This window comes from Quercus lobata, chromosome 6 (genome assembly GCF_001633185.2).
Source record: "Quercus lobata isolate SW786 chromosome 6, ValleyOak3.0 Primary Assembly, whole genome shotgun sequence".
NCBI lineage: Eukaryota > Viridiplantae > Streptophyta > Magnoliopsida > Fagales > Fagaceae > Quercus > Quercus lobata.
In genome coordinates, this window is record NC_044909.1 from 28,328,436 (window position 1) to 28,350,001 (window position 21,566).

At 37.8% G+C, this 21,566-nt stretch overlaps 1 protein-coding gene across 1 annotated transcript; it reads right to left on the minus strand.

Annotated features, from left to right (window-relative positions):
• Positions 1-15,360: 15,360 nt before the first annotated feature.
• On the minus strand, positions 15,361-17,707 carry LOC115950073 (zinc finger MYM-type protein 1-like). Its single transcript, XM_031067321.1, has one exon. The coding sequence runs from the start codon at positions 17,705-17,707 to the stop codon at positions 15,380-15,382; it is 2,328 nt and encodes a 775-aa protein (XP_030923181.1). The 3' UTR covers positions 15,361-15,379.
• Between the last annotated feature and the right edge of the window lie 3,859 nt (positions 17,708-21,566).

Consider the following 21,566-nt stretch of genomic DNA (forward strand, 5'->3'; position numbering starts at 1 on the left):
AAAAACGTGAAATTTTAATATTTAATTGATAATATAATTATTTACTATTAATCTTCTGAAAATTTTGTAAAAGGATATAAAAAAAAAAAAAAATGAAATCCAATGGTTGATTTTTCAAGATTCATATGGAATTATAGCCAAACCTTGTCCAAAGAAAATTATGTCTTAAAATTTTTATTTTTATTTTTATTTTTGCCAATTAAAGTGTTAAATTTATGAAATTGTTTTCATTTACAACCTCTACCCAGTTGGTATTCCTTTTATAAAAAAAGAAAAAAAAATATATATATATATACACACTAAAATTTAAACTTAGGGTACGTTTGGTAAACTGTAATAGGCGTACAGTAATGTAATAATTATTCCTATGGTTTAACTATTTAATAATTTAGTTATATTTTTATTACATAAAATAGTCATTCCTTATAAATAGTTATTCATTAAAATAAGGAATAACTATTAATCTCTACAAGGGTTGTAATAGCTATTACTTAGTATGCATATTGATTTCTAAAATTAATATATTTCCAAATAAACAAACTTTCCATATGCATATAAAAATTATGAAAAAAAAAAAATCATAAAAAAATAACTAATCTGTAAGGACCAGTTTTGGATCTTGACTCAAAGGATAGATAGACTCAAGCCCAAAAAGTCCAAAACAATGAATTTATAGAGAGTTGGTTAAAAAACTGGGCCTAAACGAGTTGAATGACCAATAGAGTGGGTTCCAATGGCAAGATCAGAAAGACAAATTGATTCAACTAAAGAAAATCGTCATCGGCACAATCTGAGGAGATCAATTTTTATGTATTTCTCTTAAGTTGATTACAAATTTGTTTCTTAATTGCTACAATGTTTCTCTCTTGATTTCTCGATTTCCTTATCCACAGAGGATCTCTTATGTTATATAGTTTCCATTGAATGATTTTGGTCTTACACTTATTGATCATCTAAGCCACTACTTGAGTGCTTGTCCCATTGGACACCCTCTCAAGCCCTCTATGAGTTGGGGTAGCCAAGGCAGCACTGTTCAGAGGTCTTCTCCACATTAATGCATCCAGAAAGTTAGCTGCAGAGCATTTAATGCGGTGGTAGCAACTTTTCCTTAGATATTTTTGGGCTTCCATTCTTTTTGTACATTCATAATGCACGTCCCTATCAGTGAGATTTCCTAGAAGATCACTTTGGACGGTAGGATATACATTCGGTCTGTGCTTTGCTGATCTGAGGAGATACTCCTCCTCGGACCATCTCCCCCAACCTTTCCATTTGCCACATACTCATAAGGCTCTAAGCTTGACACCCTTACTACTTTTTATTCGCCCTCGGACCAATCAACGTCCTCGACCAGAGCCTAAGGCCAATATATAATTTTGGGCCTTTATCCCTACAATAGCCTCTCAAAACTCCAGTTTTTCCTTCTTATCCGTGGAGAAAAAATGGGGTTTTGATTTTTACGAATTAAGACCACTCATTTCTCTGGCTTACACATGTGGGAGTACCGTTTTGCGTGCCCCATAACTGTTACTGATGCTTCAGAGCCCGTGATGCGTCATTAATTGCTCCAGGTGGTGCATTGTTCCCCGCATCCAACGGTGAGACGCAGATCCTATGGTTGACAGTTCTCCTAGAATTTTGAGCGGGATAACTCCCACTCAATTCCTCCTCCTATATAAGGCACCCGGGGAAATCATTTTTCCTTATTTCACAAGTCTTTAAACTCTCAAGAACTTCTTAGCTCTCAAACCTTCAAGGCTTCCCAAATTTCTGAAATCTCCAAGTCTTTTTCTTTAAGAAATTGAAACTTTTAAGAAGTATCAGAAGCAGTACATGTGCTTATTCTTGTAAGTTTCTTCCTTTCTAAGTTCTTTTCTCCTCGGCTAGTCTTCTTGGCCTTCCATTCTTTATTTCCTTTCCTTACAAACTTCACTCACTTCTCTTTAACTGAACCCAATGGGTAGGTTTAAACACCTCGTAGACACTCCCGCTGGTATTGAGGGCTTTAGGGCCAAGTACCACATTCCACAGGGAGTAGCCCTGCGGTATTGTGCTCCAGAATAGTCATAGATAGAAAGGAAGGGGAGGTTGTCATTCCTATGATCGTTTTCATAGAAGGAGGAATGACTCTTCCTGTGGGTAGGGTGACTCGAGACTATTTAATCAACCATAGGTAGTGTCCCCACTAGTGCGCCCCTAACCTATTTAAGGTCTTGGGTAACGTAGATGCTCTCAACGAGCAGATGGGCTTGGGACTCAGGTGGCATGATGCCGTCCACATGTACGAGTGCCACAAACTTGCCAACGTGGGATATTACCTCAAGTCTCAGTCCAACATCGTAAAAATGGTATCGTGTCTTCCTAAGTCCAATGAAGGCATGAAGGATGATTACTTGATCGCGTCTGGGGAGTGGTATGACGGTCTTCACTACCATACTTGGGAGGGAGAACTAGGTGGGGTACCTTAGGATTAGGTCCCTTGGCATGGGATTTAGCCCTTTTAGTTTCACTACCTTTCCTCCTTAACCTTTTGTCTTCTTTTGATGGCAAGTTTTGTTGGTCTAACCATGATTTCCTCCTCAAATGTTTTAACAGATAAAGGACACATTGCTCCAAGACTCAATTTGGTCAACGTTTCGAGTCTCAATAAGTTGCTGAGATCAGAGATATTCATAAGTGAAGACCGGCAGCTCCGAGCCATACACTTGATACTCAATTTTGAGCCCCTGTCAAACTCATTCCAGGATGCGGACCATGCAATAAGAGCTAGTGATCCCAAACTAGCTCGGATAGACGTTTCTATGTCTGGTTTCTTAGCCTAAAGAGATCTTCCACCGGGTGCCAGAGAGGCCTGTGGAGCTCTCGGATTTTGAAGTTGAATTGGACAGACTTTCCGCGGCCCAATCTCCGAGACTTGTAGTCACCTGGGTTGATCCCAGCTCTGAGGAAGAGGAAGAAATGGCCTTGAATAAGAGGAGAGGCCTTAAAGATCTAGTAGCTGAGAGAAATAAAGGGTCATCATTCAAAGAGGCCCCAAAGACTCAACTTCTTGCCAATCTCCCCCCTCCTCCTCCTCCCCTTATTACTACAGTCAGACTGCTTCCTTGTCCTGACTTAAAGAAGAAGAGGAAAGTGCAAGAAGTAGAGAAGGGCGAGGTGGTTCCTTCGAAGGGGGAAAAATAGCCCAAAAACGTCAAAGATAGATGGGCATCCTCCGCAGACAACAGGGAGGACCCTATTGGGGCTGAGGTGTGCCAACAGTAGCGTAGTTGGGCTCCAAGGCTAGAGTTGGATGGCGCTGCCATCCCATGAGATGCTTCTGTCCGGGACTTCTAGAGAGGGCATTCAGCCTACATTGCTGAAGCCCTAGAGCAGCCTCTTCTCCTCCTAGAGACATGGACGCTCTCAGGCACATGAAGCAGCTCGATCTCTTCCTGTCCTTGAAGAGGGACCTTGCTATGGTAAGTTATCCAACACATCTCTGAATTAAATGATAAGTTGCGCTTTCGTTCATCCCTTTTTTTTTTTTTTTTTTTTTTTTACATATAGGATTCCCTCGTTATTTTTATACAAGTTACTCAGCAAGTTTTTATGGCTGAGGAGTAGGTCTGGGATGCCCGTAATGAGGTTAGGGCTGAGACCCACTCTTGCGTCGAGATTGAGAAGGCCCTAGGAGCCCTCAAGCAAGAGCATATGGAGCTAGAAAACAAGTTGATCGCCGAGGAAAGGGCAAGAAAGGGTGCTGGGGCTTTCTTGAAAAGCGCAGAGACCCAAGTCGAGGACCAATGTAAGCAACTTCATATGACTGAGATAGAGCTGGCCACCTAGAGACAGTTGGTCTTGGATCTTAAGGCTGAGTTGCAAAAAGTTAAGGATGCAGCTCAAGTGGCCAGGGAAGCTTCAGAAGCCATAGAGATTGCATCTTATGAACGTGGGGTGCTGGAGACCGAGATGCAACTGGCGGAGGAGGTGGCGGGAGTATGCAGGGACTATTGCACTGAAGTATGGGTAGAAGCGCTCAATCGGGCAGAAGTTCTTGCTGACTTTGAGCTGAGGAGTGCTGGTAGCATTTTCTTCTCGGAGGACATCCGAGAAGCCCCAACCATGCTCCTTCCTCCTGTTGCTAATCCTCCCCTTCCTCCTGTTGCTGAAGTCTCCATAGGAGCTAGTAAGGGTAAGGAGGTTCAGCCACCTGCCAAGGCCACTCAATCCGAGGACACTCTCATAATCAGTGATGTGGTTTCCAAGGCTAAGGATGCTGAGTCCAAGTCCAAGGCTGGGGATACCAAACTCAAAGCAACTGACTCCGAGGAGGACCCCCATTAAGCAAAGCCCTAGTTATAGGATTTTTCTTTATTATACTTTTTTTTTATTATCTTTCTGTATTTCTTTTGTTGTGGTATTTCACCACTTGTTTGTAATATACATTACCTTTTGATCAATGAAAAGACTTTGCCTTTTGTTTTATGAATCTTTCTTTTTCCTTTTAACAAAAGCTAATAATAGTACATTACTACTCATTCAAATAAATTGAACAAGTGCCAGCAATAAAGAGAATTATCACATATTTATACCGAGATGAATAATATATTTTGTAAAAAATAAACAGGGCAGACAGCCCTTATTCAGCTCAACACTTATATAAATATCCAAAAACGTTTACTTAAAGCCACTAATCCGACGAGTTGGGCATAATCCGGGATCTATTCTGACACTTTGGAAAATAAGTAGGTCGTGTTGATTTACCCAAGACATGTGGTCTGAGAAGCCAAACATACTCGAGATTCTATCTAACACTTAGAAAGGTGTCATTGAGTATTAATTTACCCAAAGCATATGGTCCAAGGAACCAAACATGCCTAAAGTTTTGTTTAATACTTAGTAAAATGAACTGAAGTATTAATCTACCCAAAGTATGTGATCTGAGAGACCAGGCATGATTAAGGTTCTGTTTAATACTTAGTGAAATGAACTAAAGTATTAATTTACCCAAAGTATGTGGTCCGAGAGACTAGGCATGACTAAGGTTCTATTTAATACTTAGTGAAATGAACTGAAGCATTAATTTACCCAAAGTATGTGGTCCGAGAGATCAGACATAACCAAGGTTCTGTTTAATACTTAACAAGTAGTAGAACAGATGACATATAATATGATAAACTAGAAATATGGTAAAAACTACTTTCATTAATAATAATACCTTCTTAGGTTGTTTACATTCCAGGGACGGAGTACAGTATTTTCCTCCAGATCCTCTAAATAATACGCGTCTATCCTGCCACCGAAGTAATGTGATATGGTCCTTCCTAGTTAGGCCCCAACTTTCCCCAGGTTAGGTTCTTAGCAGTACCCAAACATTTCTTAATACCAAATCTCCTGGTGCTAGTGGTCTTAACTTCATATTGGTATCATACCCTTACTTGAGCTTGTGTTGATAATAGGCCAATCAGACCATTGCATTTTCTCTTCGTTCCTCAATTAAGTCTAGGCTCTTTCCTAACAACTCATCATTGTTGCTTTGAGTGAAAGACCTCGTCCTCAGTGTTAGGAATCCAGTCTCCAAAGGAATGACGGCATTGGCCCCATACGTCATTGAAAATGGCATCTCTCTCGTTGACCTATGAGGCATAGTCCGATATGTCCAGAGGACGTGTGACAACTCTTCCACCCATTTTCCCTTTGCATCATCCAACCTCTTCTTAAATCCATTCATTATGACTTTATTAACAACCTCGGTTTGTCCATTTTCTTGGGGGTAAGCCGGGGTGGAATATTTATTCGTAATCCCCAAGTCACAATAGTATCTCCGGAAGGCCTTGCTATCAAACTACAGGCCGTTGTCCAAGTTAAGGGTATGAGGGACCCCAAACCGCGTTATAATATTCTTCCAAACAGATCTCTTGGCATCCATGTCCCTAATGTTAGCGAATGGTTCAGCTTCAACCCACTTTGTGAAGTAATTTGTGTCAACCAACAGGTACCTCTTATTCCCTGCGGCCTTAGGAAAAGGACCAAAAATATCCAAGCCCCATTGGGCAAATGGCCATGGACTAGACAGGGGATTAAGGACTCCCCTTGGTTAGTGTATGTTTGGTGCAAATTTTTGACATTGGTCATACTTCTTCACATACTCTTGTGCTTCTTTCTGCATGTTAGGCCACCAGTAGCCCTAAGTGATGGCTCGATGAGATAAAGATCTACCTCTAATGTGGCTTCCATAAATCCCTTCATGCAACTCCTCGAGGAGTAGTTCTTATGCCTAGGGGTGTATGCATAATAGGTATGGTCCAAAAAAAAAAAGCGTTTGTACAAGTTTTTGTCCTCGGACAGCTAAAATCAAGGAGCTTTCCTTCGCAACTTATTAGCTTCTGACTTGTCCTTGGGCAAGATATCCTTCTCATGGAATAGCAGTATAAGGTCCATCCAGTTAGGCCCTATCCTAACTTGATGGATATGGACCGCGTCATTCGTCATCTCAGTAGGTTTACACAGATCTTCAACAAGGATAACCCGAGGTAGGCTCTGTGCTGAGGAAGTTGCAAGCGTGGAAAGAGAATCGACATAGGTGTTTCCACTTCTATGAATGTGCTATAAATTGAAAGACTCAAAACCAGACTGTAACCTCCTAACCTTACTTAAGTACCCTTGCATTCTTGTGTCCTTAGCCTCAAGTTCTCCCCGAACCTAGCCCACCACCAACCTTGAATCTGAGAATACCTCTACTGTCTTTCCACCCATTTTCTAAACCATAGAAATTCCTATTATCAGAGCTTCATATTCAACTTTATTGTTTGTGGCTGAGAAGTCCAATCTCAAGGATTTCTCAATTACGATATTTTCTAGGGATATCAAAACTAGCCCAACTCCAGATTCTCTGTGATTCGCCGCACCATCAACATACACCTTCCAAGACAAAGGTTCTTGTAGGGAGACTGTGCCAACTAATCTTCCATTCATGCTTTGCTTTTCTACTCTCTCTTTTAATGGGGTTTCAGCAAACTCGGCCACCAAATCGGCGAGAACTTGGCCCTTAACAGAGGTGCAAGGCATGTACTTGATGTTAAAGGCCCCTAAGATCGTCCCCTACTTGGCAATCCTTCTTGTGTAATCGGCACTCCAAAGTAAAGATATAAGCGGAAGCTAGGTCAGGATAACGATTGTGTGTGATTGGAAGTAATGGAGGAGCTTGCGCATAGCGTGCACAACTGCCAAAATGGCCTTCTCCAGGGGTAGGTAACAGATCTTAGGCTCGTGTAGTGACTTGCTCATATAGTAAACTGGCCTCTATATGCCACTATCAACCCGTACCAACACCAAGCTCATCGCGTGTGGGGCCACTGCAATGTAGGCAAACAAAACCTCATCCCTCTCGGGTCTGGACATAATGGGTGGACAAGAAAGGTACTCCTTCAACTGCTGGAAGGCCAGGGCTTACTCCTCGGTCCATTCAAATCCTTTCCACTTGTTCAACAACTGAAAGAAAGGCCTACACCTATTTGCTGACTGAGATATGAATCGGTTTAAAGCAACGGTCAACCCTGTCAACTTTTGGACCTCTTAGGATTCCGAGGTGGCTGTAAATTGTTGATTGCCTTAATCTGATTGGGGTTGACCTTAATTCCACAATGTGTAACCATGTACCCCAAGAATTTCCTTGATCCGACACCAAAAGAACATTTGGAAGCATTAAGTCGGAGCTTGTGTTTTCTCAAGATCTTAAAGATACTTCCGAGGTCATTAACGTGCTTGGATTCTAGCTTGCTTTTGACCACCATGTTGTCTATATAAATCTCAATGTTTTTCCCTAGCTGTGGTTTAAACATCTTGGTCTTCATCCTCTGATAAGTGGATCCTACATTCTTTAGACCAAATGGCATCACTTTGTAGTGGTAATTCCCAGTGCGAGTGACGAAAGTTGTCTTCTCTTGATCATCTAAGGCTAAAGGTATTTGATGGTACCTTTGAAAGGTGTCCAAAAAGCTCATCCAAGGATGGCCTACAGTTGCGTCCCCTAACTGACCAATCTGAGGTATGGGAAAGGGGTCCTTTGGACAGGTTTTGTTCAGATCTGTAAAATCTACGCACACCAGCCACTTTCCATTCTTCTTTTTTACCACCACGGTATTGGTCAACCACTTAGGATAAAAAACCTTCTTAATGGTCTTGGCCCATTTAAGCCTTATCACCTCATCCTTGACAGCATCAAAATGGTCCTTGGATGAACGCTGAGGAGGTTGCTTTTTGGGGGTGACAGATGAATTGACATTCAAATGATGGCAGATGAAGCTTGGATCCACCCTCAGAGCTTCGCAAGTGCTCCACGCGAACACATCGACGTTCTTTCTAAGAAATTCTATCAGTTCTTCCTTCTCCTGAGGAGGTAGCTGGGCTCCAACCTGAAAAAACTTCTTCGGGTCATCCCCCACAATAATCATTTCCAAATCCTCACACTTTGCCTCCTCAGCCGGCATTTTGACAGATAAGACTGGGGTCTTTAATTGCTATGAGCCCCTCTCAACAAAGGCTAAGGACTCAGCCCCAAGCTGATGCAAAATGGCGGCCACCAGACACTGCCTAGCCTTGGATTGACTCCCAACAAGCTCTTCGATTTGGTCTTCGAACGGATATTTCAACTTTAAATGTACGGTGGAGGAGACGGCCCCGAGGGCATGAAGCTAAGGTCTTCCCACGATGGCCGTGTAGGGAGAGTAGGCGTTTACCACAATAAAGTTTACCTCCACCACTTCCGAACTTGCTTGCACGAGTAGTCTAATCTGACCCTTCGGGATGACTATTTTTCCGTCAAAACTTACCAAAGGTGAGTCATATGCCGTTAAATCTTCAGGTTTCAGTTTCAACCCCTTGTACAAATCGGGGTATATAATCTCTGCACCACTGCCCTGGTCTACCATCACTCTTTTCATGTTATACCTTTCTATCTTAAGTGTGATCACTAAAGCATCATCATGCGGTTGTATGGTTCCAGCGTCCTCATTCGAAAAGCTCAATACTGGTCAAACCTCCCCTTTAGGCCTCTTGGGCATAGGATTAATGTCCTCGGTGAGCGATCAAGCCACAGACATCACTCTGGAAGGTTGCGAACTGGTTCTCCCAAGAGCTGCAAAGATGACGTTAATGGTGCCCAAAGGGGGCCTCAAAGAAGTGTTCCCTTAAGCCCCTAACCTTAATTGGTCTCCTGGTCCGTTGGGCTGATACAAAAACTGCTGTAATCTTCCCTCTCTAGCCAATTGCTTCAGGTGGTTCCACAGAGTTCTGCAGTCCTCGGTGGTATGTCCCCGCTCCTAGTAATATTGGCAATGGAGGCTTTGGTTGCGCCTTAAGGGGTCTCCTCCCATTTTGTTTGGCCATTTGAAGTATGACTCGTTCTTGATTTTCTTCAAGACTTGATGCACTGATTCTCGGAATACAGTGTTAACCACCTGAGAAGTCGTAGATCTAGATTGTACAGCAAAATCCCTTCGGAGTCTATTGTTATTGTATCGGTTTGACCTGAAATCCCTCCTCTCCTGAGGGATAACCATAATCTTCCCTTTACCTTGCTGCTGGTCTTCCTCGACCCGCTTTTACTCATCGATGTGATCCATAAGCCGACGAACACTCCTGACTGGCTTTTTAGTCAAGGATTTTCTTAAATCATGCTCGATGGGCAGTTTGACCTTGAAGGTCCTTATGACCACGTTATCAAAATCTCCATCAATCTCATTAAACATCTCCTAGTACCTATCCGAGTATGTTTTCAGAGTCTCACCCTTTCGCATGGACATGGACAATAGAGAATCTAGGGGTCGAGGAACCCTACTACACATAATAAAACGGGATCTAAATGCACAGGTGAGCTCCTCGAAGGAGCCAATAGAGCCTGCATCCAAACCATCAAACCACCTCATCGCCACGAGCCCCAAGCAGGATGGAAATACCTTGTACATCAAGGTCTCATTCTTGGAGTGTACAGCCATCCTCTGGTTGAGATGACTTACGTACTCCACGAGGTTTGTACGATTGTTGTACATGGTGAATGTGGGCTGAGTGAACCTTTGAGGAAGTCTCCCTTTCTCAATTTTGCGCGTGAAAGGTGATCTGGAAATTTGTTTGAGTGCTCTGCTCATCGCATCATTCCCCAGGCCTTTGGAAAATGAGTTTCTGTTTCTATGCTCATGGTGATATTCCTCCTCATACGAGAAAGACTCACTGGGAGGAATCCTTGATCTCTGTCTATAACTACCATCCTCTTCATCACTAGATGAGAAATCAAAAATGGAGGGAGTTCACCTTCTCCACTCGTGGCGTAACTCCCTCTTCAAATTGTCAATTTCCTGCTGCATGGCTTTGGTATTTTTCTCATGAGAGAGGTGGCTACTACCTCGAGAATGGCTTCTACTAGTATGGGTAGTATGCACACTCCCTTCCCGGTCCCTTCTTCGCTTAAGATTGACAATGAATTTGTAGAGAGTGGGTTAGAAAACTGGGCCTAAACGAGTTGGATGACCAATAAAGTGGGTTCCAATGGCAAGATCAAAAAGACAAATTGATTCAACTAAAGAAAATCATTCTCGGCACAATCCGAGGACATCAATTCTTATGTATTTCTCTTAAGTTTGATCACAAATTTGTTTCTTCATTGCTACAACAATTCTCTTTTGATTTCTCGATCCCCTTCTCCACGGAGAGTCTCTTATGTTATATAATTCTCATTGAATGATCTTGGTCTTACACTTGTTGATCATCTAAGCCACTACTTGAATACTTATCCCATCGGACACCCCCTCAGGCCCTCCTGTGAGTTGGGGTAGCCAAGGCAACACTATTCAGGGGTTTTCTTCACATTAATGCAGCTAGAAAGTTAATTGCAGAGTATTTAATGCGATAGCAGCAACTTTTCCTTAGATATTTTCGGGCTTCCATTCCTTTTGTACGTTCACAATGCATGTCTCTATCAGTGGGATTTCTTGGAAGATCACTTTGGATGGTAGGATATACATTCAATCTATGCTTTGCTGATCCGAGGAGATACTCTCCCTCAGACCACCTCCCCTAACCTTTCCATTTGCCACATACTTATGGGGCTTTAAGCTTGACACCCTTACTACTATTTATTTGCCCTCAGACCAATCAACGTCCTCAGCCAGGGCCCAAGGCCCAATATATAATTTTGGGCCCTTATCCCTACATAATCTATCTTTCAAATTTAAAAATATATATATATATATATATATATATTTTTTTTTTAGGAAAAATAATTATATGGGTAAAATATTTCCTAAAATATGTCTTATATTTGATTTAGAATGCTTTCATTCTATTATCTTCAAGGTTCTATTATTATGTTGTCACCAAACAAATGAATAGTAATAAGTTTTACATTACAACGCCTTTTATTCCTTATAATACCTATTCTTATTCGTATGTAATTACCGTTACAGTCTAATAAACGTGCCCTTATGGTGTTCACTCCATAATGCAATATCATTATGCTAAGACACCAATTTGTTTTTTTTTCCCCCAAACCAATCAGTGTTCAATTTCACTATTCAGAGCAATGATGAAGTAGAAAAATAGAGAACCGTAAATTAAGGTCTCAACTCTCAAGTATGACTGATTTATAATTTTATAAATCAATGTAGCAGTCATTGAAGAGATTGGGGAGAGGGAAAAAACTTTGTTTACTAGAGAAAACTTTGGTTAGAGTGAAAAAAATATTAATGAATCTTCTATCAAAAAATTAGAAGTCAGTTCTCTAAGTAAAACACAGAGTTTTGTTAATAGTTGTGTCATTTTCTTTGCTTCGTCACTCTACAGAATAACAAAAAAAATAAAACTAAGATAGACTAAGGTTTCAAATTGAAACAGTTTGAGACTTTTTTTTTTTTAGTTCAACTGATAAAGTCTTTTATGGTTGAATAAGAGATCTGAGGTTCAATTTCCGTCTACATCAAAAACTGATTGGTATTTTAATCTGATAATGAAGAGTTATCATCAAAATGCCATAAGTTCAAACTCTCTTATAAAAAAATAAAAAATAAAAAGTTTAAGACTTTAATGGACAATATTTAAATTTAGGCAAAAATTCAAAACTAACCCTCTAACTTTCAACCTTTGTCATTTCAGTCCTCTAACTTTCAATTTTGTCATTTCAATCCTCTAAGTTTCAATTGTTGTCAATTCAATATTTTGTAGACATCAATTAGTAGTCTCCGTTAAGTGAGCCAAAACGACGCCGTTTTGGCTCTCTTTTTTTTTAAAATAAATAAATTTTGTAATTAAAAAAAATAAACATTTGTTTAAAAAAAAAAAAAAATTAGAAGAACGACGTTGTTCACCTTAGCTGAAACCAAAACAGAAAATAGAATATTTCTCAGTAGCCCTAAACTGAGAAATTTGGGGGAAGAAGGGAGAGGAGAAGTCTAAGTCAGTAGCAGTGATGAAGTGAGACCAAGATTGAGAGAGAAACTGAGATTGCAAGCAATGAGTTCGTGTTTGAGAGACCGAGTTTGAGAGAAGTGAGATCAAGATTGAGTGAGAAACTGAGATTGAGAGAGAGACACTGAGATTGAGAAAGAAACCAAGACTAAGAGAGGGAGAAACTGAGATGGAGATATTTCGTGGCGGGCTAGGGTCCACTCTCTCAGCTCCAGCTCCGGCCAAGTATAGTTTTGTGTAAGTGATGATATAACTTTTGAACTTTAGTGTTTTGTGAATGTAACCCAGAATTTTGATGATATAACTTTTAATTTATGTAACCCAAATTTTTATTTGTGTTTTTTTGGGTATATGACTTTTGATATAAATCTGTGTCAATGCTTGCTTCTAGTTTATGAATACATCTGTTTTTGATATAAACCTGTGTCAATGCTTGCATCTAGTTTATGAATACATCTATTTTTGATATAAATCTATGTCAATGCTTGCTTCTAGTTTATGAATACATCTATGTATGAATAAAACTATTTCAAAATCTTCATAACATTTCTTTTACCTTGCTAACAACTTATCCAAAACAGTGGCATGAGTATAGTAACAACATTTTCACAAAGTGCTCTAGTAACAACCTTTTCTCCAACTTATTCAAAATAGTGGCATGAATATAGTTCTCTATTCATATTGGCACTTTGCTTAAGTTTCCAATACGTCTCCTTACACCCTCTTGAAGAATGAAAGAATGTTGCCTTGCTTAAGATCTTTCAAGTTCCCCGCTTTCTTATTTCCTACTTTACCTGTTGGATTGGATGGAGCCATGTTTCCTGTTGCTAGTGACTTCTTGGTTGCAAGAGGCTTGGATTTCTAAACCCAACATTTAGAGCCTAATCAATTAGAGCTATATTTTAACTAAAAAGATAGTATTTACAGGGAGAATGTAGCATACACAGAAGAAAAAGAAAAAAAAATCAGTCATAGACAATCAACATAAAGCATTACACACTAAGCGCACTAATGCCTCAACTAGTTCTTACAAATTGACCATAGGTTTGGAAGAAATAACTACATATACCCACAAGTCTAACTTATACTCCTTGCACCTTTCCCACAGTTTTTATGCAACATCAACAAGTTTGATTTTCCTATATTATTTGTAAGACCCATACTGCCTAAATTGCAATAATGACTACATCTATTAAACAATGTGACAGATAACATCTTGTTACAATGTCTAGCAATCAATCATGCAATGGCTATAGTAATGAGGTACGAAAGTGTAGATGCAAACTTCCAACAGTTGTGATCACATCAAAGACTACTAAGAATCTAAGAAGAAAATTTTGGAGATGTCCTAATTATAAGGCAAGTAGTTCGTATCCAACTTGTAATGGTTTTTTTTTTTTTTTTTTAAATGTATTTTGAGTAATACGTTACCATAACTGTAATTGGCAGAAGGAGCACAAATGTGATTACTTTGAATGACTTAAAATTGAATTATGTGACAAAGGGCCAGATATTATGAATGGATTGGTAAGAAAGATTCTGAATGTGAAACTGGAAAATCAACATTTGGAAGTGTGAGGGATTTCACAATTCATTCCAATACCAATGGGCTTGGTCTACGATCAAATGCTATAAAAGATTTGTGCCTTCTCATTCTTCACCAATTGGTGTTTGGATGGATTGGTAAGGCACACGGTTCGACAGGAAGAAATGAACGAAAGGAAATATTCCATTATTGCAAACATCGAGAGGACAATCAAAAGACTAGGAGAAGAAAACAATGCAGGAAAAAGATATATGTCAAAGATGCAACAACGGAAGAAAGTTATCATATGGTGCTATATATGCGATGTGTGCTTATTTTTTATTTCAATCTTCATATTTAGTGCAGACATACAAATTAGGTTTGACAAAAGAATGTACTTGCCATAACAAGATAATCTTGTTATGAAGAAATGTGTATGGACATGTGATGATGTAATGTGAGTTCTTCCTATATAATGCAATGTTAATTCTTTTAAATGAAATATTTTGTATAGCAAGGACCCCATTTATTGTACAATTATTACTTTGTTCAATTAATAAAGATGATATATATTGCTAGTCCATTTCAATGTGTACAATTATGGCAATGTGCAATTATTGCAATGATGACTTAAATTTATTTATTTATTTTTTTTTTTTTATAGGAGCGATGACTTAATTGAGGGTCTTATTGATTGATGAGATTTTAGAGTGGTTGATATATAAAGATGATATATATATATATATATATAGTTCATTTTATCTGTTTCTCTATCTTATCCATATTTAAAATGTAAATTTACATCTGCATGTTCTTATTTGGTTATTAGTAGTTTGTACACTCATATTTTTAGTTACAACTTGGAATTAATTTGAGCCACAAAACCAATTATGATTTTTTGAATCATTTAAAATGATCATTAGTCATTTATTCCTGTTATTCCATAGTTCCTATATCTACCAAAAAGTTCTAATTAAGCATGTAAAGCTAAATATGGAGGCCATATATATCTTTAAAAACCAAAAAGTTCAGGAAACCACTATATCATACACATAACCTGCCTTGCCACTCATATACATAAAATTTCATAAACATATTCAGGCTTGAAATTTCAACTTCTAGACATAACCTACCTTGCCAATTACTATATCATAAACATAAAATATTCAAGAAACCTTAAAAGCAAACCAAAGGCTGGAAATTTCAACTCCTATACATAACTTGCCTTGCCAACCACTTTATCATAAACCAGTGGCGGAGCCAGGAATTTAGATCAGGGGGGGCAAGATTAAAAGACAAGATTGGAAGTAAAAAATTAATCAATATTAATAACAAAATAAATAAACAACTATATGATAATGTAATTGTCATACAGAATCTAACATAAAATGTAAACTTTAATTTATTTTTTCACACCTAGCTTATTTTACTCAATTGCCCTCGACGATTTTTCATATTTTGAAACCGCTGCATGATTTCTTCACATTCAATAGTTTTGAATATATCTTTCTCAATATATGTGACTAAGCAATCATTCATCCACTGATCTCCTATTCGATTGCGTAATCGATTTTTAATTATGTTCATTGCTGAAAAAGCTCTTTCAACAGTAGCTGTTGCAACTGGTAAGATCAATGCTAAAGTCACTAATGAGTAAACCAATGGATATGAAACATTCTTTTTCATTTCTACCATCTTTTCAGCAAGCTGTCCAATTCCTTTAAGTGCTAAAAACTCTTCAGTGGACCGCATGTCATGGATGTATGTCTCAAGTTGGTTATCCAAGAAAGAAACTTGAACTGTTGAAAAATCACTTGGATAAAACTGAGCAAGCCGAATCAATTTCTCCTTGTTGAATGCTGAAAATAAGTTATCTGGGTTTAAACACGCAACACAAAGTAATAATTCAGAATTTTCAAAACGACTATTAAGTTCCTGAAGTTGCATATCTATAACAGTATAAAAAAGCTCCACTTGATAATGATGTGAATTTTTCATGTTTTGAGCTTTTCGTCGTGGCCGAGGTTGATATAAATCATCCATATCAGGAACATCAATATTATTTTTTGCACAAAATGTAGAAACCTCCTCTAGCAAAGTGTTCCACCCATCATCTCTCATGGCTTGTAAACGTTGCTTTGAAATGTCAACCAACTTCATAGCATTCACAATATCTTGATCTTTTCGTTGTAATGCCTGTGACAACTCATTACTTATGCCAAACACACCTTTCATCAAATGTAAATCAAACACGAATTCAAATGTCTGGAGTAAACCGATTAAGATATTTGCTTCTGCTCTCTGATCAGAATCTAAACCATCTTCTATAATAGTTTCAATCACATCAATTACAGAAGAAAACATGTGAATAAGATTTACAAGTGCACCATAATGAGAGCTCCAACGTGTATCTCCAGGTCTTTTTAGACTCATTTCTTGATTCAAGCCACGACCAGTTGAAATTTCATTAATTTTTAGTGCTTCTATAACTTCAGCATTACGTTTTTCGCGAAGAATATCACGACGTTTACATGATGCTCCAACAATATTGAATACCTTTGCAACCAAGTTAAAAAAGGTTGCAATTTGGATGTGATTTTTTGCTACTACAACTAATGTTAGTTGAAGCTGATGTGCAAAGCAATGGACATAATAGGCAGAAGGATTATCTTTCAAAATAAGAGTTTTTAGTCCATTTAACTCACCTCGCATGTTGCTTGCCCCGTCATAGCCTTGTCCCCGCAATCTACTAATGCTTAAGCTATGTTTATTAAATACTTCCTCAATTGCACTCTTTAGTGTCACTGCTGGTGTATTATTAACATGTGTAATGCCTAAAAAGCGCTCATTCACATGTCCCAATTTGTCCACATAGCGCAAAGCAATTGCCATTTGCTCTTTAGTAGACATATCACGTGATTCATCAACTATAATAGCAAATAATGAGTCTCCAATATCTTTAATAATAGCATTTATTGTCTCAACAGCTGCAGCATTAGGTATTTCTTTTTGGATATCAGGAGAGGTCATTTGATGATTTTCAGGAGCGTTTTCAAGAACTACCTTATCAATCTCTTCATTGTGATTTGCAAGAAACCGTAATAATTCAAGAAAATTTCCTTGATTATTGGAGTCTTTAGATTCATCATGGCCACGAAATGCTAATCCTTGTCGTTGTAGAAAACAAATACAATCCACTGATGCATTCAAATGAGTTCGATATTCCCTTTTCTCAACATCTGATTGCTTGTTTATAATTGTTTGAATACTTTGTCTCTGGTTTAACAAAGCTTCACATTTTCTTTGAGCTATATTATGTGCACTGTTGTGATCCCCAACGTGATTCTGTAATTTTTCCTTTTTTTTCCAATTTCTGAATCCTTCAGTAACAAATGAGTCTCCCCCTCCTTGATCACCAGTATCAGGTCGAAATAGATAACAATATAGACAATATGCAGCATCTTTGGTAATGCTATATTCCAACCAACCTTCAAATTCTTTGAACCACACTGGATTAAATCGACGCTTTGTTTTGCCAAATTGACTTTGTGGAAAATCATGGTTAACTGGTTGACAAGCTTTGTTTTGTAGATAATGCCTTCTAATTTGATCTCTTTCATTAGGATGATAGTTAGAAATTTTTATTCTTAAACCAGGATCTGCGGGAAGATTTGCAACATCCACTTCGATACGAGTTCGTTTAGGATTTGATCCAGACTCATTATTATGATCAGGATTCTCCATAATCTCAATTAACTACAAATATATATGTCATATCATTAAAATAAAGAAAAAAAATTACAATTTATGATTAAGAATAATCAAATTAAGAGATCATTATAAATACAAATAGTTTAAATATATAATTTGAATTATAAATTAATGGTTAAAAATAGTCAAATCAATTCATCTAAATATAAACAGTTTAAACATATAATTTAATTCTTTAAAAAATTAAATAAACAAATTAATTAAAGCAAAAGTATTAAGAATATACATACCTATGAATATTTGAATGTGACTTAAAAACCCAACTTGAATGCTTTTAAAAACTGCACAAAAACTCTGAGATCCAAAGAAAGAGACTGGTTTGAAAAGAAATTTTTTTCTTTTTGATGGGAGGCCGTGCTCTATTTGCACTTTGCATTATATATACTTTTTTTTTTTTTTTATTTTAAGAGTTCTATGCTAGTTCTGATTCCTATTCCGTGTAGAGGTAGCAAAGTTGTTATTTTATTATTATTATTTTTTTAATCAATACCAAGTGGGACCCACAGTTTTATTGAATAAGGTGAATTCATTTAATAATAGATCTCTACAGGCGGCTTGGTAGAGCATAAAAAAAATTCTACTGGCAACTTGGTCTAGTCTATCAAGTTTACTAAGTGGGGCCCATTAATTTTATATATAGAATTGTACCACCATTAGGAGTAGAAGTCAGCTGCTACTAGGAAAGTTGGAAAGGTAATGTGAATTTACTTAATTGAGATTTTTTTTTTTTTTTTGTCTTTTGTGTAGGGGGGGCAAAGATGGTATTTCAGGTCATATTAGTTAAAAAAATTTGAAAGTTCAGGGGGGGCAGGTGCCCCCCCCTCCCTCCGCCCCTGTCATAAACATAAAATATTCAAGAAACCTTAAAAGCAAACCAAAGGCATGAAATTTCATATCTAGTATATAAGCTGCCTTGCCAACCATTGTATCATAAACATAAAATATTAAGGAAAACTTAAAAGCAAACCAGAGGCATGAAATTTCATATCTTGTATATAACCTACCTTGCCAACCACTGTATTATAAACATAAAATATTCAGGAAACCTTAAAAACAAACCAAAGGCATGAAATTTCAACTCCAATACATAACCTACTTTGCCTTTTGACTTTAACATGACAAAATAAATTCAAAAAGAGTCTACTTCCTTTAAAAACTAAATTGCCTTAATAGTTTGGCAATAACATCACAAAATAATAGTCGTGTTAAGAGTTTGGCCAATTACATAACAAACTACATGCCTAAGTTATGAAGTACTCTTGCTAGGCTTAACTAAGTTCTGCTGCTTTGTTGACTATTAAAATTTTTGCGGCTTTGTTGACTACCATAAACTCCTGCTCTAAATCTCTTCAAGTTCCCCTCAATATTGGCAACCTGAATGTGAAAAGTACATAGATATTAGAAGTTGACAACAAAACAAGTAATAAAGATGATATATATATATATATATATATATATATAAGTAATAAAGAGGATGAAACTGTTTGAGTTTAGATTCTATATATGACAGACAATGTCATGTCTTTATAAAGATCTTTTGAAACAAGCAAACTACATCATTTAGAACAAGAAGAGAAACCAAAGAGATAATTAGATAGCTTGTATGCTAGTGGAAGCCAATGTACATATAAGCAATAAAGATGATATAATATAATAAAGACGATACAAGCAATGATAGAAGCCATTGTTCACACATACATTGCTTTGTTGGCTACTAAATGCATCGTCTACTTGCACTCTAAATCCCATGAAGTGATCCTCAGAGTTGGCTACCTACATGTGAAAAACATTAGCACTGTACACAATTTGCTGCATTAAGGAAAGAATTCAAATAACCTCTTTTTGCCACTACTTGTTACCTTGCCCTTGCCCTTGCCCTTGCCCTTGTCAGTTGTCGCCTTGCCTTTGCCCTTGGCAGTTGCTACTCTTGGTGGAAGCCATTGTACATATAAATAATAAAGATGATATAAAGTAATGAATTCCATAAGTAATAAAGATGATACTAGCAATGATAGAAGCCATTGTTCACACATACATTACTTAGTTGGCTGCTAAATGCATCGTCTACTTGCACTCTAAATCTCATGAAGTGCTCCTTAGAGTTGGCGACTTGCATGTGAAAAATATTAGCACTATACACATTTTGCTGCATTAAGGAAAGAATTTAAATGAATTCAAATACCCTTTTTCTACCACTACTTGTTGCCTTGCCCTTGCCCTTGTAGTTGCAGCCTTGCCTTTACCCTTGGCAATTGCTACTCTTGGTGGTCTTTGATTGCTCCTGTAGGTCCTTCTGTTATGCCCCAATTGATGACAACGTGCACATCTTAGACTTATTTGATTCCTCTTCATCCTGTAAGGGTTATGAACTTCATCTTTATCCTTTCTTCTTTTATCAATCTTAGGCCACCCTAGTTGAATTTATGGATTGGAGGAAGTATTGCATCTCCATCTGTGCCCGGCCACAAATCAGGACCATTGCATGGCTGAATGAGATGTGAATATAAAGCAATATATGTATCTTTCTTATAGAATTCATGCACATAATCCTCAGCTTGTTCTTTCTTGAAAGTTATTACGTGCACTGCATGCTTACAAATGATCCCAATCAAATCCTAGCAATTTCAAGCACATGAACGTTTCTCCACATCAACCACAAACTGCTTGCCATAACTATTCACCTCCCATCTTGTCCCACCTGACCAAACAGATTTGCAATCAATGCTAGCCTCTTTGCATTTCTCCAATTTTTGTAGGATCTTGTGACAAATAGGGCTTTGATAATTAGCCATTGAATTCCTATTTTTATAGATTCTAACCATGAGATATTTTCTAATGGTTTTAAGCATATTGACCAATGGCTTTTCTCTTGCTTCCACGATCTTTAAATTAAAAGTCTCACAAATGTTATTTAATAGCATATCACACTTTGGATAATAGGGAAAAGCATGCCTAACCCACTGTAACGGAGACCTACCCCTTACCTCATCACAAGTTTCTTTGCTCACTATTTCCATTTGCTTCATATAACTTTCGAATGCTACTACTGTCGATGACTTAGTTGCACCCCCACATCAAGTCCTTTAACTCCTTTCCTTGATGGTTCTTCTTAAAGTTAGCAAACAAATGCCTTACACATAATCCATTGTATGCGTTTGGGATCACATCAACTAAAACAGGATATAAACCTTTCTGTTGGTCTAAAATAAAGCACCATCCATGGTCTCTCACTCACAGTTAGTCATACCATTCATAATCCACATCTTCCACGGCACCATTCCCATCATTGCCCCTAGCATCATTCCCTTCATCAACCAAATTACCATTCTCCTCAAACTCATCATCAACAAGAGCCTCATCCCCATCCTCCACATTAACTTCATTATCATCACCATCACCATCAATGTCATTAACATTCATATCCTCCACACCAACACCACAACCCACCAAATTTGCAACATTAACAACACTAACATCCCTGACTAACAACTGTTTCTGAACAAAGGTTGCATGTTTTACATGAATGTCTATTTTATGATTAATGAGGTCAAGACACTTAAATAGTCCCCGAGTATTAGCATCAATGAACAAATATCTTAGACCATTATGAAGATCCAACCCATGCGCAAGAAAATAAAATTGGACATGATCCAATACCCCCAACTCTGCATAGTAATGCTTAACCTCTAGTACAAAAAAGCAGTCCGAATCTACATTATCATACACTTTCATCTTACCACCTGTATACTTCCTCTTCTTAACTGAGTGGTACAATACTTAGTTGTAGTGAAAAGATAATGTAAAATTTTGACCAAGCATCTTTACTGTGAAA

What these genes read in the sequence shown, in the direction of transcription:
- LOC115950073 (XM_031067321.1), bottom strand. Translation starts at nt 17,707, where the DNA reads ATGGAGAATCCTGATCATAATAATGAGTCTGGATCAAATCCTAAACGA.